The 27862-nt window shown below is 40.7% G+C and overlaps 3 protein-coding genes across 10 annotated transcripts in view; 1 reads left to right on the forward strand and 2 right to left on the reverse strand.

Annotated features, from left to right (window-relative positions):
• The window catches only part of LOC110977648 (amine oxidase [flavin-containing] B-like), an 18711-nt gene extending 17157 nt beyond the window's left edge, over positions 1–1554 (forward strand). For all 5 annotated transcript variants that reach the window (XM_022231940.2, XM_022231943.2, XM_022231941.2 and 2 more), the window contains exon 17: positions 105–1554. In XM_022231940.2, coding sequence (XP_022087632.2) covers positions 105–269 — 165 coding nt within the window. In that variant the 3' untranslated portion in view covers positions 270–1554. The remainder of the gene's footprint in view (positions 1–104) is intronic.
• On the reverse strand, positions 980–12108 carry LOC110977651 (HHIP-like protein 2). 3 transcript variants are annotated; one of them, XM_022231946.2, is made up of 8 exons: positions 10547–12106; positions 9286–9614; positions 8420–8549; positions 7391–7533; positions 6961–7042; positions 6714–6799; positions 4302–4391; positions 980–3340 (listed from the first exon to the last, which is right to left on the reverse strand). In XM_022231946.2, exons 1-8 carry the CDS (start codon positions 11650–11652, stop codon positions 3006–3008), a joined length of 2301 nt encoding a protein of 766 aa, XP_022087638.2. In that variant the 5' UTR covers positions 11653–12106; the 3' UTR covers positions 980–3005. The 3 variants fall into 3 exon arrangements, with proteins under 3 accessions (XP_022087638.2, XP_022087640.2, XP_022087639.2); XM_022231948.2 differs by having other exon boundaries at positions 3191–3340; positions 4302–4522; positions 10547–12108; XM_022231947.2 differs by having other exon boundaries at positions 3191–3340; positions 4302–4573; positions 10547–12108.
• Positions 12109–19373: 7265 nt separating this feature from the next.
• Positions 19374–27796, reverse strand: LOC110977617 (nucleic acid dioxygenase ALKBH1-like). Of its 2 annotated transcripts, XM_087134867.1 has the most exons (6): positions 27520–27796; positions 27070–27126; positions 23479–23593; positions 22164–22329; positions 21220–21480; positions 19374–20848 (listed from the first exon to the last, which is right to left on the reverse strand). In XM_087134867.1, the coding sequence occupies exons 1-6, from the start codon at positions 27661–27663 to the stop codon at positions 20080–20082; spliced, it is 1512 nt and encodes a 503-aa protein (XP_086990993.1). In that variant the 5' UTR covers positions 27664–27796; the 3' UTR covers positions 19374–20079. The 2 variants fall into 2 exon arrangements, with proteins under 2 accessions (XP_086990993.1, XP_022087595.2); XM_022231903.2 differs by lacking the exon at positions 27070–27126.
• Between the last annotated feature and the right edge of the window lie 66 nt (positions 27797–27862).

The following is a 27862-nucleotide window of genomic DNA, read 5'->3' on the forward strand; positions in this document are numbered from 1 at the left end:
TTCCTTCAAACCCTCTGGTGCCTCTACAGCATCGCTGTTTCCAACAACCAGAGTTGAAGGATGTGCATTGTACGACTGAGCATTTCCTGTCATTTCTTCCCCAGAATGATGGCGTAACCTACAACCCCTTTGCCAACAGCCTTTTCCTTCGCATGGTGCCTTCTGTCCCAACCTTCCTGAAGCTCACCGGAGGGTCATTGGCCCTAGGTGCTGTCACCTCGCTGCTTTATCTCCACAGATACAGGCTGATGTACTTCTTTCACCACTAGAGGTATTTGCTGTACTCTGACTGATCCATAGTCAGGGAACAGACCTGTAACATAAAGACATCATGCTTTGCTTGCCTGTGCGCTTCAATTGGTAGGGAGATGGGAGGAAGCCCACAGAAAAATAAATCATGACTGTCATTATTTTAGATCTGTTGATGGTGCAACACATTGCACTGAGCTCCTCAACTTTTTATACTTTGTGTATTTTTTTGTTCCAATGCAATAGGAATCATTTAAAATTTGGATGTAGAGGTGAAAAACTGTGATATAAATTCTTGAGCAGTGTTCAGACTTGACAAATTGGACTTCAGTTTCTGCCTAGTAAGGAATGGACGTAAGACATCCATGTTTAGTTATCTCATTATTAACCAGATTGCAAGGACCAGCCTAGTTGATGTACATGGAGCAGATCCTCGTCAAAAATACTGTAAAAACAAAGACAAAAGAATTCAAGAGATTTGGAATTTTTATTTGTGGTGTATTGAGTAATGTTGGCTTGAGGTAAAAATTAATGTTGGTTTTGGGCCAAGGTTTTTGTGGTAAATGATGGAGTTAGTTGAATTTATTAGCAATGGGAGTAAAAAAGACATGTACCCAAATTATGAAGTGCAGCAAATGCAGGGAAATTTTGAAAATTTATGACAAATTTATTTTATTTTCAAACATCTGTATCTCATATGTATAACAAAATGAGAAATAAAGTCATGTGGTATAAAAAATGATTAGAAATATTTTTATTTGTAATAAATGGTTTGTACAGAATCTAGCCTATGGAACTAATTTCAGTACACAATGGAAAACCCAGCAGATGCAATTACCAGTATGTAATTTGCCTCTTAAAAAGCCTTCATAAAAAATTGATTACATCATATAATTGGTTATAAAAATAGATTTCTATGGAAAAGCATATTGAAAATTGGCAAATGTGGTATTTTACAGTCATAAGTCATATGTGTCCATAAAAATGACATGAATTTAACCCTCCCTCCTCCACATCCAGTGAAACTGAGTTGACGGAACATTGTATTCTTTAGCTTTGCATCTCAGTAGATCAAGTAAAATGACTGGCCAAACTGTACTGCCTATAATTACATGTACATGTGTAAGTACTGCATTTAAGTATCAAACATTAATAGCAACTTTGTACCTCAAAGCTTACATACGCAGTCACTGATTAAGCAACTTACTGAAGTTGATCCTGAAAACAACCATAAGTACATGTACATTTAAAATGTGAAGAGGACTGTAAATGGGCTCTTGAGTACAAATGCCCCAACAGTGGAAATAGGATACTGTGAGATCTCCGTTAATTTTGCCTTTTCAAATGGTCACAGGGAGAACAAAATAAAATTGTGAAATGGAAACAGCAGGGTTAGTTTGCTCAAGGAATGCTGCCCGGGACTCCAATCACTATGCTCAAGGAATGCTGCCCGGGACTCCGATCAAAATGCTCAAGGAATGCTGCCCGGGACTCCAATCACTATGCCTCTGAATTCTCAGGAACAAGAGCAATTGGACAAACGATGGAATCTGTGGCCACCAGAATATAAAACACCATTTGTGCACATTTAGACGAAAAACTGACTGCTCATGCACATTCTTCAACCATATCCACTTAATCTGAATGCCCTAGTGGAAGGATTCTCCACTCATAATCTCTGCTGAAGCTGTACAGGTTTTCCTGTAAAAGCAGAAATTGTATACCCAGCAAGAAATGAGACCGAGGGGTACCCCCCCAACATGTCCAATCCCTATACACATTCCAGACTATTGTTACTTAACACATCCCCCCAAGATGTCTGAAAGGAATTCCCCAGATTCCTGCGAGACAATGACCAACACAAAGCAGGGGGGGTTCTCTCCGTCTCATACCTTGCTGCATATGTGAAATTGAATACTTTTAATGCCTGGTTAGATGAACGTGGGCAAAGTGAAACCTGATGTAAGAAGACTGTTTGTACACCATGGAATGCTGTGCAACACACACCAGATGCAAGCAGGAGATAACAGGTATTTAGGGGTCAAGCTATAAGCCATCAAAAGTCAACACTCCATCAACATGCCCCAAACGCACTAAAAACAGAGGAGGCAAAGAACTGTAATTTATGGTCTAATATAAAATTTGGATCAGTTTGAAGTAAAAGGAACTTTGTGTGAAGACTGACCCCTTGTTGTATGGCTATCTTGCTATCCGCACTTCAGCATAAGATGGTCCACAGAGAGGATAACCTATTTCCCAAACAAAACCTACAATATCTAGGCGTTGAACCTCCAATTATTTCTACCCTAACTTCTTTTTGGTTCACATTAGCCATTGAGTATGTGTGGTTCTGAGAAGAACCGGGGAATAACTCTCAGAACCACATATACTCAAAGAAGAGATAAATACATGGTGTTACCGCAATCTTTACTATAGATCTAGTTTCTTTCACCATGAAAACCTTTAAGTCTCACATTAGTCACTTGTGAATGCCTTTTTGGACATGTTGACGGCCCTTTACCATGTGACGTACTGACCGCTTTTACTATGATATCTAGTCACTGGGGTTGATATCATGCACTTGGCATTGCAGAGAAAATATATGGTCATCAAAACCTGGTTACCAGCTGAACTATAATGGAATAAATTTGCCTGTGACTGGTCCCCTGACAACTTTACTATGCTAATTTTAAACTTGCCACATTTAAATGTGTCTACTTAGGAACTAAATGTGGGTCTCATGCGTCTAACTCTGGCTACTTGAAATCATCCAGGTCATTGGCATTTGTGCCACATCTCATGCTGTACAGCCTGGCCCAGAAGGACATCAGCCAACTCCAGTCCTGCCAGAAGGAGGCTGTGGTGAGCACAAACCGATCCCATGTTCTCTGGTAACGGCCGCTCAGGTGGTACATCCGGCCCACCTGCAGGTTGGGGCAGTCGCACTGCCGGGGCTTGCAGGTCACAGTCAGCGTGACCTCCTTGCCAATGCGAGGCGTGTAGGGGGCCTGGCGGTCTACCGAGAACACCTTGAGGTGCACCCGCCGGTCGCGGCTGAAACGCTTGGCCGAGATCACTTTTCCTGACAAGACTGGGGGGGGGGATAAAGAAAGTAGACAACAATCAATCAATACTAGTTATGGGAACAACACGTATTGAAACACATATTGTGCAGACCAAGAACATCATGGGGACAACTTTTATCTCAACAGCTCATTCTCAACTTTCTCAACAAAGAAATTGTCCCTGAACACTGAAAAAACCTCAACAAAGATTCTGTGATTGGATTACAAACATAATTTGTAATCATTATAGGCTATTCCACTGCTCAACTTATTTCACCCACAGACACCATAGGTGTGTAAATGCGACTGAATTTTATGTTACGGTTCACTAGTGTGAAGATGTACATGTAGATTCTGAGGGGTGTTTCCACAATTTTCATGTGGGTTTTCCTCCCACCTCTAGAACTGAATTTTGTCTATTCTCTCTTGAAATTCTATTTATCTCCTCTGTCTTTAGGATTTTTAAGGGCTGATGCTGCAGTGCCTGTATACTTTTGAGAAACCCTTGGTTTCATTAAACTTTAAACTTTAAATCATTACTTCCTTCCTAATGGATGTTTTTCTGCACATACATGTACCAGACTTTTTGTGTCTTGGTGGAAATACAGCAGTAACTAATATTGTGGAACAAAGCTTTCGCTCAATTGTCGATGCTCAGAAACGCCCTGAACCCTCCCAAATCTAACATTGCATAATACACCAATGGCATATTCTTGATACTTTGCAACACATGACATGAGCGGGTCTCATGAATAGTAATAAATTGCTTGGCTGGGAATTTTGAATCTATCAAAATAAAAGAACCAATCATTCAGCTTCTATACAGAATATTTTTTCAAGTTTGTATTTCTTCTTTCTTTTTATAAGCTCAGTTTTTGCTCGACAAATCAGTATTTTTCTATATGCAAGGGTGTCTGCTTGACAACTCCACAGAAATGGAACCCAAGTCAAGCATGGAATATTTGGGAAATTTCTCTCGAGGCTCACCAAATTCGGCAGAGCACACAGTCCGGTTGTTAATGTCTCCACGAATCTGCTCCGTTGTGCAGACAGTCGGCTTGCGGCGGCTGCCCCGCCCTGCGAAGGGGACCACAGAGCGTGAGACCAGTCTGATGCAGGCTGAATCTCACCGGTCAGTACCAAGACCAGGCAGGCCAGCAAGGCAGCGGTGGTGAGGCTGGGGATGCAGGGTGACGGGGAGGCATTGCCTGGGGTTGATGAGGTGGTGGAGATGACAGCAGGGTCTGTGTTAGTGGTGGCTGTGAGTGAAGCGTCAAATGGATGTTATGAAGCCACAATGCTGTAGCTCTTCTTGCTGTAACACAGCATGGTGGGTTTGTTTAAAGTGATTAACGTGCAGATGGGGGGGATGGGACCAACGAACCCCTCCCACCAGCCAAACATCTTTTGAAAATCATGTGAGAAAGGCAAATTCTTTTTAGTCCAGTTCATTTCCCTTCCTACAAATATCGCGTAATAAGCCTCAAAATGAAGCCTCACCCCTAAGAAAGGCCTTAAAACGTTCCACAAAAAATTTCCAATTCTTTGGACCCCTCCAAAAATGCAAACAAGTTTGGCCCCCCATTCCCCCCAAATTCAGTTCTAGATCTGCCCTTGTAGTGATTTGAGATGAGATACATCTTCAGATGATTAGGTGCATGCACGGCCAATTGCTGTTTAAATGCACAAAGGGTGTGATTTTGCTTTACATTAAAGGCTTTATGTTAAAATTTGAATATGGCTTGGTGTGAATAAAAGGTCAAGTCTCCTTGGTGCTGGAAACAGACTTGTCCAGTTACGATTGATTGATGGAGTTAGAAATGAAAGTTAAAAACAATCAGCATGTTTGATTACTTCTCCCATGCTTACTCGTGAAGTAGTCATAGGTTTAGGAAGGCATGCTCATTCTGCAGCAAAAAATGAACAATCTCAGGTTACTGAGGTACCCAAACTGGGTCAGGGGGGGTGTCATGCAGTACTAAATTTGCCACATGAATTCAAAATGTCAAAGAATCAGGTATCCAAACACACGTCTGGCCTTTATTTCACCAAACTTTCTCAGCTTGAGCCGAACTGCCTCTACAAGCGACAGTGTTTCTGAGCTACATTGGCACCAACTTTTCTTTGCATCGTTAAACTAAGCAGCCTCATTTACGCATTGTTTTGAGGTATGGGTTGCTTACTGGGGCCAGGTCTGCGTAAGTGGGAGAAGTTACATGAGTGTCAAATTAAATGCAGTGATACTAGCACCAGTAAACATCGGGGAAGTAACTTAACGCGCCACACATGCCTCATGAGGTTGTCTATTCTAATCAGCAACTGCACATGAATTCTTATCTGAATACACATTTCTGTAAAACTTCATCAGAATACTGAAAAATTGACTTGTGTTTTGCCCTTTTTTTCAAACTCTCATTTCAACCAACAATATCTCATTTTGATACGTCATATTTGCCTGTAGCTGATATGACGCAGCTGTGTATCTGGAGTGTTTGTATGCATGAAATGGGCCAACTTTATTTTAAGAAATTAATTAATGTCAAAGAGGTAATTAATTGAAGCGACTGTCTTATACGCTTTTTTTTTCGTTTTTTGAGCCATGCGAAGCATCACATGCTTTTTTTGCCAAACAAGTAATCCTTTGATTTCTACCAGTTCCCATGATGGGAAAAATTCAAATACCATCTTTTGCTCCCCACTTATGTCTTTAGGAGTTGGCAAAATAATACAGGCATGCAGTGCAACAGGTTCATTCAATAGTTGGTTTCAACAAATAAATATTAAGCAAGGCCAATGCCTGCAGTATGCAGGCATCAGGCAATCACAAACAACCATATGTCTTTTGAACAATATAACACTCGGATCTACAAGTTGCACTGTTCATATCAAAGTTTGTTCTTTGTATGAAAGCCACTATGTTGACAACCTAAGGACTGGGCCAGAAGCCTTATGTACACTGCACTTTCAAGTAGATGTACTAAATGCAATTGTGAAGTTATAAAGAGCAATACTGGGCTGAATAAATACACGTGCCAAAGGGCAACCAGGTGTAAACATATCCAGTTGCCACAGATTGGTATTCCAGACTCATCAGATAAGCCTGCCTTGCTCTGTGGTTACGTTGATGCTGAAAAATATGTGGCCAACCCCCCCCCCCCGTTGGTTAGGAATAACAGTCATTGACCAACAAGGGCTACCCAACAGATACAAATACCAAACCTGAACTTCCATTTTTTGTCTCCTTCCAGACAGCCCTCTTTTCACAAAAATCCAAATTTTCCCTTTTTTGACTGTAAGCAAAATGGCTTATGGGGGGTGCTCGTTTCACCTGTGAAAAAATTCAGCAATATTGGGCGATGCCAATTTGCCACAGCCTGACAAACTCTTCACAAGACTTACGGGGGTCGCTGGGTGTAAAGTCAATGGTTGGCCCATTGACGTCCACCGTTTCCTTCTCTCCAAAACATTCTGAAGGATTTCCTCTCCTAGTATGAAAAAAAAAATTGGAGGAAAAACGCAACTAAGAGCAATACAATGGCAGTCAAAATACTTCAAACCCACCTCGGCAAAACATCTGACAGCAAAACCACAAAATCTAAAAAGAAGATGCAAACAAAATTATACAATGATGTCCTGCTGATCCTACCTTGATGGGTCTACAAGTTTGAAGACCTGTCCTCCGTTGTGAGTTGTACTGGCAAAGTTTGTTGCTAACATGTATACCTCACCTACAATTCAATACAAGAGAAATGAGAATTGCTTTTTAAGTCACTTACTACTTCCTGATGCACCATTGTAAAAACAAAGATTTAACTGAAACCGTCCCTTCCTCAAGGTTTGCACATTTTGTATTTACAATTATTTGTTCAACATGTTTCAAAATAGACTTTTAACAATGTGAATGAATACTTAAGGAAAAACAACCTAAAAACCTAACCAATGACAAAGCAAACACAAAACCAATCAAAAACTGTCATACATCTACACTACAAATGTATGTCACGACAAGAGAAAATGGATTCTTACAACATGAACATGATAAAGGAAGATTTATGTGTGTCTGATGGGACACGTACCTGCCTCATCTTCACCAAAAGATAAGATGTTCTTGGGGTAGGAATTGACCAAATTGCCCAGGCAGATAGAGGAATCACCCATGCAGATCTCCTGGCTGTCCCAAGCATCGGTGACATTGTTCTCGATAAGGTAGAAGAGACGGCTGGAGAGAGCACGAACAAACATCAAATTCTTAACAACTACATTCAAAGACCAACCGTGACTTACATGTACTAGCAAGTCAAATCACGAGTCACATCGTACGTCAGGTCATTAACATTGAAGTCAACGCAAGACAAACAATGGCAAGGAATGGCTTTGCAGCAGTTCCTTCAAACACACTGTCTCTTAATTTAAGACGGACGGACGGACTCATGACTGGAATATACATGTAAGTGACTTATGATGACCTGGTTGAAGCAAGTCCCAAGCTACATTTTTTTTGGTGGTAATATACTAGACATCACAACATTAAATCTTTCTCACACCAACACAACACACTGAAGGTCTGCTTTTATTGCATGATTAGAATACTCTTGGACGTCTTTAAACACTAATTTTATACTACTTTATGAGTATAAATTAGTATTCATTAACAAAGAAGAGTTCATACTGTTTGGTGTTTGTTCAAAGACTTCAAGACCGTGCAAAAAACCACGCAACAAAAGTAGACTAGCATATTTTGTTAGTGTGAAGAAAGTGTTAAAGCTGTGATATCCTATACTTCAAAGCAGCCAAAATGCATGGACTTACCCATTAACCCTAACCCCCAAGGGTTGCTGGCCGTAACCTTCCCCATTCACACAAAGTTAAACACCCATATGGGACTTTGTGCAAAGAGGCTGTTGGACTTAGTTTTTCTGAGGTATGCCAAACCCAATGCAAAAGCCAGCTGTCTGGGCCTACCAGACCCATCCCCACAGAATTAAACACTTTACTACTGTTTAATTATACGTGGTTTGGGGAGGTTAGGGTTAAAGCATATATGCAAAATACAGAGTAATGTGTCATGCGACAACGACTACTGGAATGAAAACACACCAACTTACCCACTGACATAGTCCCCAAAGATATATTTGCCGTTGAGATTGGGTGACTGGCAACCTCTGTACACATAACCCCCAGTCACTGATTTCCCCACTGAGTGTGGGTAAGCATGAATTGGTAGAATCTCATCGGCTGTAAAATTATAACAACAGAGTTCATATTCTTTACTTGAACAACTCTAACTTTTGCATATGATGTCAATTCTTTCAATTCTTCCAATCTATAGGATAAGAAAGATTCAAACAATCCTCTTCACAATCGTGACTACTACAAGTCGCATTTGCTATGATGACTCTTTTTATACCGTTGCGTTTTACAGGAGGATAAAAAAAACAGTTAACGCAATCATTGTCAGGAGACTTTCTTTAAGTGACTCTAACTAAAGAGATTTGTTCAAGTCTTAAGTGCCCTTGACATGACACGGGAATGTCCTCTATATAGGAGACTTAAATAAATTTGAACATTTTGGCATTGACCATTTCCTGATTCAGTAGGTCCTGCCTGACGGTCCTACACAAGCGTACTTGTTCTTCAATAATGAATCGCATTGGTCACATTCAAAACTCATTATCACTTAAGTTTGCAGGAAGTTCATTTCATCCTTTGCTGGCAACAACCTTTTAAAAAACAAATCCCACATTTATTTTCATAGAATTTGTTAGGTAGGACTTTCAAAAGCTGGGGAGATTCCGTAACACTTTGTGATTTTTTTAACTGGTGGTTGGCCACAGTGTTGCCAGTTGTGGCTAGGCAAAAACATGCAACAGCAAGATGGGTCAAGCACTATGAACAATTTTAAGAACCTCAGATTTCCTAACAAGTGCTGAGAAAAATTGATGTAATCTGCTGCTACAGAGTATCTACTCACCCAACCATTCGTCATTACACTGTGCGTCGTTGTAGCAGACAAACCCTTCCCTAGCCCGCCAACCGTAGTTACCCCCTTTGACGATGATATCGATCTCCTCAAACTGTGACTGGCCCACATCGCCACAAATGATGCGCCCCTTGCCATAGCCTGTCTCCCGGTCGCCCCGGTCAATCGAACACCTCCAAATGTTGCGGATGCCATAGGCATAGTTCTCGGGCCGGGCGTCCTCCTCACCAACGAACGGGTTGTCTGGCGGAATGCCGTAGGTCTTGTTGGCGGGTGGGTTGTCGACATCGATGCGGATTATTTTGCCCAGGAGAGTATTCCTGCATGACACAAAAAAGAGGGTGCACAGATGCCAGTGAAATGTTCGATTCTGGTGGCTCCTAAAGCATGGAGGCAAGTTCAATCATCAAGGACCACAGTTAACCATACACTGTAGTTTGACTAACTTTGATTGAATGCACTCTACTCGACTAATCTAGTCGACTATTCCTGACCAGCCTATCGAAGTTGGTCGCATCGTTGGTTGCCATAAACCGTTTTAAAAGCACAACGCAGAGAGGACCAGTTATAAGAAAAATGCTGGAAAACAGTATGTCACGAGTAAACAACCATTTTCTCTTTAATTTTTGCTATTTTGCCATTCCTGCAGCCACTGTTTCTCCCCTTCGGCCTAATGATGGTTGACTAGGGTCGTTCACACTTCAACCTCACCGCACATGTGCCAGGTATGTCACAAACCAACCACTATTTAACTAGTGGTCCTTGATCCAGCTTGCTCATAAATGTTTACAATGTACAGTAACATATATGGGCATTTCACACTTGTAGGAATTCACAATATGAGAGTACCACTAAGAAATGACTCTGGACAGCCAATATTTGATTATGCAAAACCTTATGTTACGGCAAAAAAGCTGGCAGAGGCACCAAACAGTGTTAGTTCTGAACAAGGATCTGCGACATTCCTGAAATAAAAAAAAAATTCCGAAATCAAATCTTAACACCACAAGTCTTAGCCAAATTTCCTGAAGCAGCTGGACAGAAAATATTGACAATGAAATGTGACTGCTGAGCAAGACTCAGCCAAGAGCCAGCCATCAGCAATAAAGACTAGCGTAATGTACTACATGACATTTCAACTGGTAACACGTTTTTTGTTTAGCACATGCATGAACACATTTTCAGTACTCAGCAAATAACTGTAAATACATCTTTACGAAAAAGCTCCATGACACCAGCTTGACTGACTTACTTATTCAGTCCACTGTCCAGCGGATCACCTCCTGCTCCTCCATCACCAATACTGGCATACAAGTAGCCATCAAGCCCAAACATTAACTGACCACCGTTGTGGTTGGCATATGGCTCGCCAACCTCCAGGATCACCTTTTCTGACTGGACGTCAATTTTGTTCATGTCCTCCGGCATGACCGTGAATTCGCTGATGCGGATGATTTGGTCACTGGAGCTCCCCGAGCTGTAGTACACATAAAACTTGGAATTGAGAGTGAAGTTAGGATGGAAGGCTGCGCCCAGTAATCCCCGCTCGTCTCCCCTCCGACTGGACGTCAAAACCGAGTCCCGGATGTCAAGGAAGGGTTCTGCCAACCGGGTCTTATTCTCCAGAAACACGTGGATGATCCCGATCTGCTCCGCGATGAAGAATCGGTGCGTATTGTCGTTGGCATGGATCGCGAGGAGAGGGTTCTGAAGGCCGTTGGCAAACTCCTCAAGACATAGGCACTGGCCACGACCGGTGCCGGACTGAGCCTCCTCCACCCACTGAGACAGATCGTCACTGGCAAGCACGTCAGGAAAGCAATAATCGATGTCCGGGATGGCCATCTTGTCACAGAAGACTGCCGCTGAGTTGGTGGCTGCCCGACGCAGAGGCTCCTCTGTCGTAATGAAGGGAAGGAGCTGGCTGCAGGAGCTGTGGAAAGCGGTGCAGTAACCGTTACAGAGTCCGGGCAGCTGCCGTGACCTCTGCTGCGTGGTCTCTGCATCATAGAGATGGGCTGCGTACGGCGAACACTCCTGGCATAGAATGTCTTTCAGGAAGTCCAGACAATCCGACGACAACTTCCCGTGCACTCTCTCATACTCCTCAGCAACTTCTTCATACTTCTGTTGAATCTCTAGGTCCTTAGCTCTCGTACAGCATCCAAATCTATTGTACAGTGTGCAGAACTCGGGCCTCTGGTCTGCATCATGGTCAAATGGTGGAAAGAAATCCAGGCACTGTGGGTGTGCAATGCAAATCTGGATCGTTGAAAGACAAGCAGCGGCAATAAAAGAACTAACCAATGCTGCCCGGAATGATGAAACTGACCAACTGCTCGAAGCTGCCATAATCATTGTAACGAGATAAGCTACACTGAACCTGAAGATTTGGTCCAGACTTGCCAGCAAAGCCCACTGACGCGACGTACAGATATACAGTACATGTGTGGCCTCACCAGGTGTAATACAGCAAAGCACGGTAATGTGACTCGTGTGTCTTGCCTATTGTTTAAAGAGTGTTTAATTAACGTTTATTAAGTTGACCGAGGCCAGGGGTCTACATGAAGGTGCATCTAGCGAAAGAAAGCACGGTCATGCATCATGACAGCATGGGCGGTTTCCTTTTTGCGGTTAGGCTGAGGTCTTTGAGTGCTGACTTCACAATGTAACGTTAGTCAAGCCTACACATGTAAAACTCATTACACCCAAGCAGCTTACGAAATGAAATGCAGTTTCAGAACAATGTAAGCCAGCCTTGGAAAAAGGTCAAGCAAAAACAAGTTCATGAAGTTCAATAAGTGCCACTGCTAGACTTGACTCAAGTCGGGATCGAGCTAGACTGACTGTGATCGAGACCGCGCGCCGCGCGGTTACTTGCTTCGCGCCCTCTTGTGTCCACTCATTACAATAAGTTCAGTTCATAAAATCGCGACTTGACGAATCTGCCAACCGTTTTTTTGCACTACGAAAGCCCATTAGTGCCATGGCAAGTATGTGTTATTAATTCGTTATTACCGGTTATTAATTCGTTAATACGGATAAGTAATTCGTTATTTTCACAAATGGGTCATTAGGTAGACATTTTGAAGTAAATTTATGGGTCATTAGGGAGACATTTGTGGTAAATTTTTCAACTTTAGGGAGACATCGGTCATTAGGGAGACATTTCAATGTGATGTATGTAATTGATGATTTAAATATATAGCCTATTGCGTGTTTTCACTGCGTGTTGGATGACAAATACGGAAATAATTATGCCCGCCATTTTTTAAGCAAAGTGCTGATTACGATTAAGATGAAACAGCCACATTGGTATTCTACCTTTCAGTAAAAATAAAATCTCTGTCTTTTCGGAAAAACTTTGAACACAAGGCATATATTGAAGATCACCAAAAACAATATATGTAAATTTCTACACACTTTTGTCTTCCCCTCAAATACCGTTTGAATAGGAACAGTTATCATTATGATTAACTGCTTTCCGCATTGTTACGATGAGTAAGATAATTTTCTCAGTGAATTAATAGTTGCAGCAATGACATTAGGTGATCTCTGTATGCTTTGAATTAGCTAAATTAAATAATTTAAAGCACTTGCCGCTGTTTTTAAGGAAAACAGTCACAATGAAGATGTATGGTTGAACTGGACAATGCCTATATTTTTGACAAGTTTATAACATAGGTTTGTAAAAGAAATTTATGTTCTCAAAATTAACTTTAATCTATGTTTTACTGATTTGAAATCTTTGAAACATACCCTAATTTTATTATGAGAAACCATTTACAGTAAAATTGCTCTTTACGTGATACTTGTACAACTCAGATCATCAATGATTTTTGAATGCAACGAAAGAAAAAAATGCATGTATCTTTCAATGGTACGATAAAATTCAGTCTTTGATACCTATTGGGGGTAAAACCAAAGGACCTAGCTAACGATTGAAGGCATGTAAAAACTTAATAAACAGTGGTTAACATTGCTTTTATCAACAGCCACTCTATATTAGCAATAATATATTTGCAAAAATAAACCACAAAATTAAAGATTTTGGATCACAAAACCTGCAACAAGTAAGGTACATTCTTTTCCTTTGGCGATGTCCTACATGATATCCTTTGATAATCTATATAGCGTCCATCTCCCAGACCCCACTTTGTAAGATTTCGTTAAATTCACGTCGCAAATCAACAAAACTTTCGTATGTTGAGGGCACCTCCAACACATTTCCAAATGAGTGACTGATGGGTCTTTTTTTCTAAACCTATCAATTGAGTAAATGTCACATTGATAAAATTATCATTATTATTTTTATTATTTATTCAGAACAGATACTGTTAGGACAATATTCAACAAACATAAAAATCAATGGATCAAAAATTAAACAAAAGGACATTTCAAATAACAAGAACAATCCACTCCAAGTTGGCCAGGATTGACAAAAGTATACTTAAACACTATGACCCGAAAGCAAATTAATAATCCATAATAACGAATTAATAATAATTACCGAAAATGGGTCACTTGGGAGACATTCCCAACATGCACAAACATTACTGTCCCACAATTAAATATTCCCTAATCTGATCTGAACCAAACTTTGCATGTTTTCAATTTCGACCCTAATCTATACTCTCAAAATTTGGACGGTAAAATTCGGCCTCCTTCTGGTAGCTGGGGCAACTAATGACCGATGTCTCCCTAAAGTCGAAAAATTTACAAGAAAATGTCTCCCTAATGACTCATTTGTAAGAATAATCCGTAATTGCGAATTAAATAATCCGTAATAACGAATTACTAATCCGTTATAACGAAATAAATAATCCGTAATTACGAATTAGTAAACCGTAATAACGAATGAATAATCCGTAATAACGAATTATGAACACATACTTGCCATGGCACTAATGGGCTTTCGTAGTGCACAGCGAATGGGCTCATATACCAAAAAAATTAATGTGGTAGCAGCCAATCACAGTACCGGACTTGTTTTTACGTCGTTCATGTTAACTGTATTTGTAATCAGGGCCCTTAAGAATAGCAGTGTTAAACTGAGAGGGCTACCCTGTTGAAATAAAAATAATAATAATAATATTCCGTATAAATATAAATTCCCTATACATTATGCAAGATTATGTCGTTCATATGCAACGTGGGCGGGTGTTGGCAGAACACAATGCACGAAATCTGTCGACCCTTTCCAAAAGTGCATGGGGTCGACAGATTTCGTGCGTTGTGATTGGCCAACGCGTTGCAAACTCTTGGAGACGCGCGCGCTATATATTGTGAATTGCCTGTATAGGGTGTGTTCGATTAGTTTCCCTGAACACACCAGTGTTACACTCAAGGGAAGCCTCAAAATGAGGCTTATCGAACGCTGCAGTGTGTTTTCCAAGGCATTCTGGGAAAAAGGTCAAGTCCCCGCCTCGTCCATCATGTACGTCCATGCTCGAACAGTCCATCCGTGACGTCATTACACTCGGGCAGCCTCCAGAGACCCGCTCGCCAGCTGGGGTAGTGGTGGCTGACACCAGTACAGGCACGAACATCAGGTGATGGCTAAACGAACGCTCTGTATAAGTTTGACTTACACATGTAAGCTAATCGAACGCACCCATTGTGAATAACTACATGTCAATGATTGGTGTCCGATTGGCTTATCCACCAAATTGGACTGGTGACGTAGATGAGGGCGCCTTATAAAAATATGGTTGCAGGCCAGTAAGTAAACTGCCGTAGCCAACAGTGATAAATACCCGAAGTTCCAAGTGGCAGGAAAATTTTGAGTTTGAGACGCACGTCAAACTAAAGCCCGTTTAGTGATTTTTCATTTTCTTTTCAAATTTCCATTCATTAACCCATGAATGGAAATTTGACTTCTGAAGATATTTATTTCCACGGAAGGTCACCCCTAAAATGCAGCCTTGAAGCCCCGCGCCATATTGGAAATATCGATGCCTACTCTGCTCGAAAAATAGACCGTTTTCAGGCACCGATTTCTTCAGACGCAACTTGAAGCTGGTATTCTCTTTGCCCACCTAAACCTGTCTTTTCTACAAATCTTCAAATTCACCACAAAATGCTTCATTTCGTACAGAAGTTGAGTGCATACAATTGTGATTTGGCCTGCGCAAGCAAATTTCGGCCTTTTTACTATCCTGCATCCATTAGTAAACCCTAGTTTTTACAATTTCCCGGAAAATGTGTAAAACAGAGGGGAAAGAGGTTACAATATTGGTTTGAGGTGAAAAATTGGAAAAGGTTATCTCTCATCAAGGTTATGGGCCTGTGACCTTGAGTGGGGCTGATAGTGCATGCGTAGCGGTGTAATTTGGCCATTAGGCCGCTAACGTCTGTGAATTTCCAACTTTTTCAACTGCTGGAAATAATCGCTGCCAACTAGGGTTAATTTTGTAATTTGAAAAAAAAGCAATTTCATCTATAATTATATTTTTTAGATGAAAAAAATAAAAGATTCCTCATTAAAAAATACACATGCATGAGAAAAGATACTTCTGAGCGGTTACTCAACTTGGGTGAATGCCAGTACTATCAAAGCGAAGCGCTGGAGGTCCGTCATATGTACGTGATTACCATTACTCCGCCCGACTGTGCCACCCCTGGATCTGTTACTTCTGAACCATAAACGATCACTACTACTTTTATATTGAGATCACTTAGAAGAAATGAAATCCGAACACGGTTGGGATCCCTTTTATTGTCGAAAATGTAGGAAACTAGTATTATAAATGAGGAAATTAAGATTATAAATGAAGTAAATCAGCATCAATCATTTTAGCTCATTGTATTCAAACCTAGAAAATTGCCTTGTGGGTTCTGCGCCCACGGAAATAAAAAAAAAATGTGGTGAGGGAAAAATCCAAAAGTTATGGGGGTTGTTGACCAGGCATTCAGGTGCACGGACTCCTGAAATTCGTAAGGAATCGCAGTTACTGGCTTCCATAATGGACTCTTCTGGGGTCTCGGGGTTCCCGGCCCACCACACTTCCTCCCTGCCCATCCATTTAACCCTTAAAAAGGGTTGAGCGACCATACAAGGGAGGAAACGAAACAAGCCCCTGCCAATGTCTCGAACCTGTAATATGGCGCTCACCTGGACTTCGCGGACAGCCCTAGGAGAAGCGCTTACCCGGTTAGCTAAGGTACTGTTGGTACTTCAGGATGGTAAATCAACTGCTTTATAGTTGGGATGCAGAATTAAAAACCTAAAAAAAATAAAAATAAAAAAAAATACGGCATTGGGACTCGAACTCGGGAACTACATCTTTCAACCCCTAGCTTATTCACTCGGCCACTCATGAGAGGGCAAAAGTGTTTATACACTGCAAATATACGGAGCGTAACACCATGCATGGAAAATTTGCATAATTCCCTTGTCACAGTTGAAGAAGCTTTGGCTTCACGATGAGCCAATTTTTGTCGAGACGTCTGAAGAATAAAGTATTAGGTCTGGATCTGGATAGATAATTGAAAATCTCCAATTGAAACATCACTCAATTCACGTTAGAAGTCATAATGGCGTCTTATTTAATAAAACAGCTTTTCTATCATTCTTCTGAAAGTTAACTGGATTTTGAACTGTTTTGATGTTATATGGCAGTTGATTCCAGTTCCTGGCTGTTGTTTGGAAGAATGATTGCTGAAGGCACTTATTTCTTGTTGAAGGAACTGTTAATGATAGAGGGTTGTTTGATCTTGATTCCCTAGTGTTGACATCCCTTACATTGAACTTCAGGTGGTCTTCAAGTAGCACATCTACGTTGTCGTGGACCATTTGTTAATAGTCGTCTCTGACAAAGTGCTGGGGGTTGAAGGTTTTGAGCATGGCTGTAACTAAACTTTCTCTGCTATAATCATCGGTGATGAAGCGAGTTGCCTGTCTCTGCACTGCCTCCCATCCACTTTCTTTATGTTGCATTTGAGGATCCCACTCTGAGCTACACTCAGATGTATAGAGATTCGCAGAAATCCTACCAATTATACAATAAATTATATAAACATGATTAAATACGGTAAAGTGTTAGAATTCTACTCCGCGTTCACAAAGTGTTCCCACGTAGGGCTTTCTTGTTGAGTTCTATTCGATGGGGTTGGCTATTAAGAACAAGGGAACATAATGGGGATGAAATTAAATTGCCGTATGCGAATAAAGCAATCACAATTATCGGAACACTGCAGTATGGTAGGGATTTTGCCGGACCTTTCAATTTATAAATTACGGAGCCAAAGCACTCCTTCATTAAGAAACTTTGTATGTATTTTGGAAGAAAGCTTTTCGAATTGTAAGTAGCAACAGATGAATTCTGAATATATGTATTTCCACGGGAGGTCACCCCTAAAATGAAGTCCTAAAGCCCCTCGCCATTTTGAAATATCAATGCCTACATTTCTCAAAAAATATACCGTTTTCAGGCACCGATTTCTTCCAAATCTCACTTAGACGCATTCTCTTTGCCCGCCCAAACCTGTCTTTTCTACGAATCTTGAAGTTCATGGGCCACAAAATGTTCTATTTCGTAGAGAAGTTGAGTGCATTACAAATTGTGATTTGGCCTGCGCGAGCAGTTTTCGGCCCATTTACTGGCCTGCATCCTGATGCGAACTGCCGGGCCGAGCGCGACGACCGTGTAGTAGTGCTTACAGGCTGAAAGATGGCCGACTTGCGAAGAGCAACGTAAGCACGACATGATTCAAGTCTAAATAGGTGCGCGCCAACTTCACATACGCATGACATCACGTTGCCGAGTCACAGCGCCCTCACTCATCACAAAAGAGGGAAAGTGCTCTTTCTCTTCAATTTCCACGCACAAAGGGCGGGGCCGCCGGACCAAATGTTTGGGAAACCTCAGGGTTATCATGATTAGGCTACATTAATAGATTAAAGGTGTAGATCGTTTGTTTATATTCTTGAATACTTATAATAGTTAATGCCGAAATAAGGAGAATCAGCAAGGTTGGACAAGCTATTTCAAGGTAGGACAAGTTATCTCCAAACATGCTCAGTAAGTTCAGCTGTTTCAATGAACTTCAAATTGTGCGAAGGAAAAAAGTAAAAGGTAATCTAAATTCCATTGCAGAACCAACACTGGTGAACGAGTCATTGGGCATAGGCATATATATAAAGTATACCAATTCTTTGCTTTAACTAAAAATGTGCTACTGTGCTGAGCTTTCAGAATTAAAAACTTCACAGCAAAGGCGCACGTTCAAATAGAATGAGCCAGTTCAGTATTTCAACAGCGCATGCTCATTACGTGCCCGTCCTTACAGGTTGCACGAGTTACACAAAATACGCGCCCATAGAAAAACAGTGCAAAATCGGACCGCGATAGCGCCTCCTGTTGACTCTCGTGAAGAGGTTGGCCTCCGTTTTTTGCACTGGAAATTCAAGATTATGGCCAGAAGATCACTTTTCGTTTCAATTTCATGGGGGTTAGCCACGAATTTTTTTTAATTAGCCTTTGAACGCAGATACCCCCTAAATAGCAATAAAACTAAGCGCTCATTTCTGAATGTTACCGCCTGCCTCTATCCAAAATAGGTCCGCAATTTTGGGCTTTTTGTAAAAGAAATACCCTGAACTGGAGACTATCAGTCCTAAATTCGAGATTTATAGAAATATTTCTATGATGACTCCTGATTATGGCATGTCTTATTGTAAAATCCCCGTGGGATCACAAAATATTAATGAGCTCGCGCGCAGAAATACAACCATTTGGTGGAATGCACCCATCGGCGTGGCCGGCCATAAACCGACTCACATGCAAGCTTTGTTCCAGAAAGACCTCGGCTTTTTGAAATACCAAAGTGGTTCATTCAAGATGAACGATCACTAAATGGACAAGAGAAATCAAACGTAGTTAACGACGGAAATAAATATGTGGTTGGCCAGTCTGAAGACTGGCTCAGGAGAATGGACGTGACTAATGCTCAGGCGAGGGCATTATCAGTGTTCATGCTCCTGAGGCGATCTTAAACACACGAGTTTAAGACCGATCCAGCACATTATTTATTCCCATTGTAAATACAGTTTTAGTCAGAAAGTCAAAGCAAGTCAGTACACTATCAATTTGGAAGGATTTTTTCAAGAATTTTACTTTCATTTTCCCCATTAAAATCGTCCATTTTATCGTATAGTCTTTGTGCGAGAAATCCAGAAGAATCACCTTATATGGACTTGGCGTGCGTTGCAAGTTCTTCGTGCCGCAGCACACACAGACTCCTGACCAATAGGAATGAACTAAACTGTCTCACGATGTGCTAGCGCATTTTTATGCTTTGTTAAGTTGCAGCGGGCATTATCAAATGTTAATACATATACAAGGTCATGTTGCAAGTTGTTGAGTAGGGTCTGAGGTATTTATGAATGTTGAGTATAAGATAATTTGCTTCTGATATTCGGTAGTCGGTACATGTACCATCCGCTACTACATGCATGCACCACCCTCAATTCCTATGTCCATCTTTATGACCCTGTAAAATGTTTTTTACCATTAGATATGACCTTTAATTTACTTGAAAGGGAACATGGAAAAAAATTGTCTTGAACCAAGACTATAAAGAGGAAATAGTTCAAATGCAAATTTAACTTTAAAACAACCTTTCCAAATGTGTATTGTACCATAAATGTAGAATCTATATTACTAAGCGGCATTTTAGAGCTGTATTTTGGTAGATTTTAAAAACTTTAAATTTTATTTCAAAGGTTTCACAAATTACAAAAACCCCTAAAACACTGTAACAGAAGCACAGATTTCGAGTGATTCAGCCTTGATCTAGGTATTCAGCTTTCCTCTTTGATCCAGAGGCATCTGAGCAAGTAGACCAAGTATGGGTGTCAGGTTCTTGACATGAAGTTACAGTGTCTGGTGGGAAGTCACAGCCAGGCCCCGTCACCTGTCGCACGCTGACATTGATGCGGGTGCTGGACATGAAGGTGGCAAACCGTTCCCAGGCTTGAGGGTCCTGCAGTGCCTGGGTTGTCTCGTGAATCACGGTGTGACCGGCCCATCTTGGGCCGTGCGTCTCACAGGTGAGACCGCCTAACTTAAAACTGCCTCTGAGAGCACTGACGGTGTCATTCTCTGTACCAAATCCTTGGCTTAATTCGTGCAGTTCTGAAGCCTGAATCTCTTTGTGCACACTGCCTTCTTTGCTTGTTATTTCTTGATCACACTGTCTTGGCACTACACCTGCATGTCCAGAGAATGCAGGCCTCTGATCTGATTTGTGATCCTTGCTGCATGCTGAAAAGACTTTGGAAGCTAATGTTTCACCATTGCTGTTTGGAGTACTCCATTTTACTCCTGACATGTGCTTGCAGCTACTTCCCAGAATGTCAGGGGTCTCCACTTGGTCCAGACAAGCAGGGAGCTTCTTTGAACCTTCTGCCATGAGAATCCTTGGGACAGCATGGTAGGCTAGGCGTGATTGGCCGCCCATAATGATGATGTCACCACTGTGCAGATACATGGCCAATGGGGAAATTTCTTTCGTCCTGCCACCAAGCAGAAAGATTGCTGATTGGCCAAAACTAAGTAAAATGAAAAACAGATGGTGAAAAAGAAAAGATAACACAACTCAAATCATTTTACTCACACATGACACTTGATTTCCCAGTCTCCTACTAAGAGATGACATTCAGAAAGAGTTTGATTTCTCTCAAAATGCTGGCTAGCATGACTCCAGAACAGGATAAAAGATGAAGACCAATCTGAAAGTGAGACAATAAAGTTAGGTTGCCTTTTTTGGCCCCCATCATAAACTGCATAAGAAACTAGAAAAAAGGAAACTCCTATGCTAAATGCTCCAATTGACAGAAGACAAATGACTAAAACATGATTTTGAAAGTGAAAATGCAGATATTTAAGTGTCACATTGTTGGCAATAGAGAGCACAGCTCACCTGTAGGAAATGATGGGAGCACTGAGATCAAACTCAGAATGGTCCGTGTGTCCTCCAAGGGTGGAGTCACCATGGTAGTAGTTCACAATGGCAGCCTGGGATTGGAAGGTTGAGAACCCCATGACGGCCGCGACAAAGGCAGAGAGGTCGGCCAAGTCACAGGGGAAGGGTGTGTGTTGGTTCCAATGGTACACCTTGGCGGTCCAGTCATAGTGGTAGCCCAGGGTGATCCATCGTAGGTGATCCATCAGAGTTTTTTTCCTGGAATTGAATGGGATGTTTGCATTTATTTCTGGAAAAAAAATCCTGTTGCAAGTTAATATTATAAGGCGGAATTGTGTTTGTGTTTAGCATACAACTTCCTTTTTGCAGGCTGCCTGGATTTATTTTATATTTACCTGAGGGAAAGATTAAGTGAAAAAGCAAAAAAGTCACCCAATCTGTCAGTTTCAGAACTTATCTCTTTACACTGTATTGGTCACTTTCCACTCTATAGCCATGTAATCTGGCGAGGTCTGAAAACTGAACTTCAGCAGGAAATTGCACATGAGCCCAAGGAAGTGGCTGCATGTTTGAGCTCTTGCACAACTGTGCAACGCATGTAATAATCTATTCATATACAAACAACTATGCTATAAGAAAATCTCTTTTGTAACTTGTGTCTTTGAAAAAGAAATGGCTGCCGTCTTAACAAAAAAAGTAAACCAGCCCTAACTCCTCCTTTTCCCGCTGAAACCCAGGCATAAAAAATGAATCCTTTTGCTTTTCTATTTTGTCTTACCAGAAAATTACTGATTTTTATGGCCTGTCGAGCTTAAAATTCTAGCCTAGTATATGTATAAGATTTTGGCTCCCCAGAAAAACATGACAGCACAAGTGACTTCTGATCCCCTTTGGAATCTCTGTTCTTATTTCCCATTCTCCAGAGCAAATGAAATGCTTACTTTGATTGGATGGATCCATCACCATCCCACAGTGAGGTGTCTCCACGATTGGGATGGTGATTGTCCAGATTGCAAACACTGGGCTTGTTTGGGTAGTCCTGAAGACATCGCTTGATCCAGTACCGTTGGTAACCAGGATGGAATGGATTTTCAATGTAAACAAACCCTTCAAGATAACACAAATAATCACATCAACAGATGATCTCGAAATGTATGACAAATATCATTTATGACTTGGTTGGCAATATATTCGCTAATGCTGATCAATCAAAACTTGTTCATTATCTGGTTGCAATTCCAGAGTTGGGCTTCCCAAACCAGGTCTTCTCCAAATGACATCATAGTAATAGCCCCCTCAGTTGGCCGGGAGAGTGTGGACAATTTTGAACGTTTTGAAAACAAGCATGCAACTTGGACTTTGAAAAAAACAAGGAAATGTGAATCTCTACAAGACTTTGTTCAGTGTTTTTCAATTATCAGTAGCATGAGTGTAAAGTGAAAACAAGGAAATCAACCGACCGGAGGAAAAGTTGCATGCCTGTAAAGAGAGTACTTTAAAAAACATTTAACCTCCAAGGAACGTCAAGTAATTCTCATACATTAAATAAGTGCACAATTGCAGAAAAAAGTGCAAGGGAAAATTTCTTTAGTGCTATCCTTTAAAAGTTTTTTCTCTCTCTTGTGAGACTTAATACAAAAAATGCATGTGACCCCCGAATGAGAGGGGGCAGGAAAACAGTTTCCACTCTGAAAACCACCCCAATTGGGGTATTTCCAGTTATGCCGCATCCAAACTAATAAAGCTTACTACTTTACTGAGAATTTTCTAGGGGATTTTGAGTGTGGGAAGGAGGGGCAAAGGATATATGAATTTTTATTTTTCAGGCTAATGTGGCTCTCGATGATTTTTGTCTTGTATATTATATTAATATGAGCCAAGGTATCTGCCATTCAAAGGCACCAATGCAGTATCATTATCCAGGATACTGGGCTTGTAACATCTGATCATGCCATCTGAGCTCCCTGGGGAGTACATAAGCCTGATACTGCCAAATAAGATGCCAATGGCTAAACTTGACGACATTATCTGCTCATGCAGGGATAAAATGCCTTGCCAAAGGTCACAAAATGTAACCACATGCCTGGATCCGAACCCCGGACCCTGTGATCAGAAGGTGCAAACCCACATGTCCCCACTGAGGCAAAGGAGAAAATCTCAGCGCTTTGTCCATTTTGTTTTCATGAGATGATAGGACTTTCTCATGTTTTCTGTGATGGCAACTGCATACAAGCCATCCTGACATGCTGTATGTACCTGGAGCACCTTCAAGCATGAAACATCTCCACTGGCCAACTGGCTTCAGCCCAAGATTCCTGGATGACATGGTGGCACAGTCTTGGCATGTCACTTTGGGATGAAACCGGGATACCTATGGTTCAGAAGTAAAGTGCATTGACAACACGTAATAAAACTGATGAAAACTCTGTAATCATTTCAGTGTACACGTACATGTACACAAGAAACTGTTATGAGGATAAGCACACCCCTCTTGTAAGAAAAATCCTCTACATTGCGCAAAAAATGTACAACTTCAATCTTCATTTCATGTATAAGTAAAATGTAAGCACTGTCTACCAGACGGAAAGGTTGCCTCAAAGGCTATTGAAAATTAAATCCATGAAAAAAAAGATGCAGTTTTTGCTGACCACTGGTTTGAAGACTATGAAAAAGATTTTCCACAGCTTCTAAAACTAAACTACCCCAAAAAATAGTAAAAGTACCTCCCCGCAAATGAATATTTTCAGAAAAAAGTTGTTTTCAATCAAGGCAATCTTTTGGACACCTCTCCTGTTATAACATTAGAAAACTGACCCTCTTCAACTGCCAAAAATCTTGAGAATATTTCACTGTTTCTTCTGTAGGCCTACTCTAATATTTACAGATATGATCCTTCACAAACTGATTAAAGCAGGGCTGATGTGAAACAATAAAGCTTCAAAGGCTGTCAGAAGTGTGCTATGTATGTAGTTGATAAACTGAGTAAAACAAAAAGTAGAAGTGTCCAAAAAAAGGATTACGTAAATCAAGAGGGGTTTCTGCAAACTTTGTCTTGTGGTAATGTTTGCATAGAGCAGTTTGTTTGTTTGCATTGGTTTTTTACAATGCCACATCATGATTGACACAGGAAAGCACACTCTCAAAAACAGCATTGTGGCTTAGATTCTGTGGCAGATTATGAATTCAAAGAGGCTTTAAAGTTAAACCACAGCACATATTATGAATGACCAGCATTGATGGGCCACTTAGGCAGTAACTCTAATGAATTAAATGTGAAAATCTGTCTGATCATAATCGGAATTTGAGACTTTTGGGGGTTCCATCACATGCATGGCCTGGGATATGTTTTAGTGACTATGGCATGTATGGTGTCATAGCTTGGTCTATGAAAGACAAGCATCACAAGGGTCGTCATCCTGGCAGCCTACATTTTGTAGTCCTTAATCTTTTTTGCCCTGAAATCACATCAAACATAAATTTGGGTAATGTAGGCATGGTAAACTACAATCTCTTTGAACATGTACATGTATGTCTAGATTATTCACTGCACTGTATTACCATGGATCAAACAAGACAAGTCCCAGTTTTTCTAATTTTGATGCATTCATCTTGTTCGTGATGGGGCCTCTGCTGAGGCAACTTTTTTGGCTGCCCACTCAAAATGAGTAAGCAAATAAATAAAAAAATCCTCATGATACGGGGGAGGGGAGGTCGTGAATGTTAACTTAAGGCAGTGGATATTTACAAATGTAGCTGTCGCCAGCAAATTTGATTACATGATATCTTGCCGGGCACATGCACAGTAAGTTTTTTTCTGAAACATTCTTACAATGAAACATCTTGGTCTGGTTCCATGCCAATACAGTTGTTGTGACTTTGTACATACATGTATATGTATTCACAGGGTGGGTATCACAATTTCTGACTCCTTAATAAAAATCCTCCAGAGCCATGAATCAGAAAAAGAAAATGTAATACTTTGTAATTAAATATGGCAGTAAATTGATAACTAACAAAAGAAGAATGATAATTTGGGGGGGGGGCTAAAAAAAGGTCAACTGGGAATCGAATGCAGCTGCCTGCTTATCATGTGATCTCCACATATTCATGCTGTCCACTACACCACAGACCCTACCTGAAATCATAGAGGGTTCCATAAATATGGACAACACTTGAGGCCCTGTGTACAAACCTAGGCAAATGCTTCAGAATAATCTTAGCTAAATTTCACTTTTTAGGATATATGTTATCACTTTCTGACGGCTGTTAATGTCGAAGCGCGGCAAAAGGTGCGAAACCCGCGTGCAGATCCCGAACCACTCGCAAGGACAGGAAAAATTCAATCAGAGAAAAAAAAAATATTGTTTTAAGGGGAAAAAAAAAAGTACAAATTTATTGTTATCAAATAAATAAAGCGAAAAGAAATCGAACTTATAATTAAATAATTAGTTAACCTCAACTACAATTATATACAGCAATCTGGTGCGCCTGGTATACACCGGTGGAAATTCCTAAATAAACTCAACTCAGTCAATTAATCAATCTAATGTGCCACGAACAATCAAGAGGTAAACCAAATACGGTACGTAAATATTGCGCATGTCACTTAAAATTATATTAACTTCTAATGTATATCCAATAGCAGTTAACTAATCAAACTGAACCTTCCTCACTTCTACTACCTTACTGTGAACGTCACTAAATACTAAACAAGGAAATAACAGCAAAACAAAACAGAAAAAAAAACAATAAAGTATTCCGGAATATTATCCAGTCATTTGGGCCCACCGCGGTATTTAGTTTGTGTGCCTGTTTCTTTCTTGTAGAGTCCGGCGATCCCCGTGCGTCGGCTCTCTCATTCGGTGCCTCACTGGATCTGCCGTACAGCTCCGATGAGCAGCGATGTCGGGCGTACTGTGTCGGCGTCAATCAGACGGCTTGTTCTTAGTGCTGTGCGGTGCGCCCCGTCACCAGACTTTGCATCGTCATGGACCTGGCTTGTCTCATGAAACGCCTGTCCCGCTCATCAGCACCGACTAAAATGCCGTCTACGAACCAATATTAAATATGAGATAATAATAGCTACCTAATCATATTACAACGACTATTACTCTTTAAGAAGGCGTAAATATTATCTCAACTCAATCAGTTCATATCGATGTCATTCGGTCAACAAATACTCTTAAAATACATCAAAAACACACAGTGTAAAAATGAATCAACACCTTTCTGTTAATTATTAAGTAAATGAATAAGTAAACTCGATATGAAACTACAACCACGTTTCTCATCTCAAGAAACAGATAGGCTAACTCATGTCACTAGCATGACGGAACTTAAAGTCACCAGACTATATTCCTTTGTTTGGACCAGGTTTCCAATGGTGTACATCGAAGGGGAATTGCATTAAAATAGAAAAATCATCATAAAAATTCAAATACTAAAAAATAATGCAATCGACCATACTTACAGTCAGATAGGGTTTTGGTCCCTTGGACATCTGGCCAATCTCGACCGATCCCGGTCTCAAATCAGCGAAAAGCTGCTCAAAATCATAGCGCTATTGCGTCTTACCACCTCGGGTTATTTTTCTCGCGGGGATTTTGTTTATTTTCATCACATGACCACGGCACTGATTTACGTTACAAAAACCAAACAGTCACAGACCCAAAATAAAAGCTTCACTCAAATAACTTATAAATATTCACATAAACACGGTCCGCTGAATCCTTCAGCGCACAGGCTATGCGGATACTTGTGTGTGCGTAGGCATTGTACAGTACAACCTACGCCGCGTACACTGAAAAAAAAAAGAAAGAAATTTCTTATGCATGTAGTAATACTTACCCAATCTACGATGAAGGGAAAAAGGAAGGAAATTGAAAGGAAAGGAATTGCTGGAAACTAAATATTAGAAAATGAGAGAGAGAAGAGAAAAAAAATATATACAAATTTCGACAGCAACTGTGACAGTTAATAGCTTATACATTTTGAAGGGAAAATCAGTAGGGCCTATCCCTGCAGTGTTAACCGTCAGACCTTACATGGAACTCTTTCCCTAATCTGTTGCTAAGCCTCATTTAATAACCTTAATTAAGCACCAAAGAGGGCAATGTCTACTTCAAGCTGGCTAAATAACGTTAAGGTCTAGTTAAGTTTAAACATGCAGGTACAAATTTGTTGGCGACGGCTAAATTATTAATGTCCATTTTAACCATAGACCATAGTTTAGACCAACCTTACTGGGCATGACCAGGGACGAAGTTTGTAAACATTAAAAATATCTTCAAGTCTTACCCACTGCGAATTCTGAAAATCTATCACCTCACTGAGATCAGGGGGAGGTTTTCGTCTCTTGTAACGTTTAAACTGGACTCGAAACTCATCGTTTTCTTGTTTGTTTTCGCGTGAACCGTCCGAATCCTCCATGGGCGCAGCCATCTTAAATAAGCCTACGATGTCGACTAATCCATTATCTTCAGAGGGACTAATTAAGAATTTTATATTGTTACCAAAAACTCGGTTTGTTCAGTCATCTTCGTTAACTTTTGATTTCAAAACATTACAAACAACAGTAATAATGCTGATTTTTCATATCTAAATTCGTTTTTACCGTGAATTGGAGCTCAAATTTGTTTTC

This window comes from Acanthaster planci, linkage group LG01 (genome assembly GCF_054643075.1).
Source record: "Acanthaster planci isolate LZ-2023a linkage group LG01, COTS_SCS, whole genome shotgun sequence".
Lineage (NCBI taxonomy): Eukaryota > Metazoa > Echinodermata > Asteroidea > Valvatida > Acanthasteridae > Acanthaster > Acanthaster planci.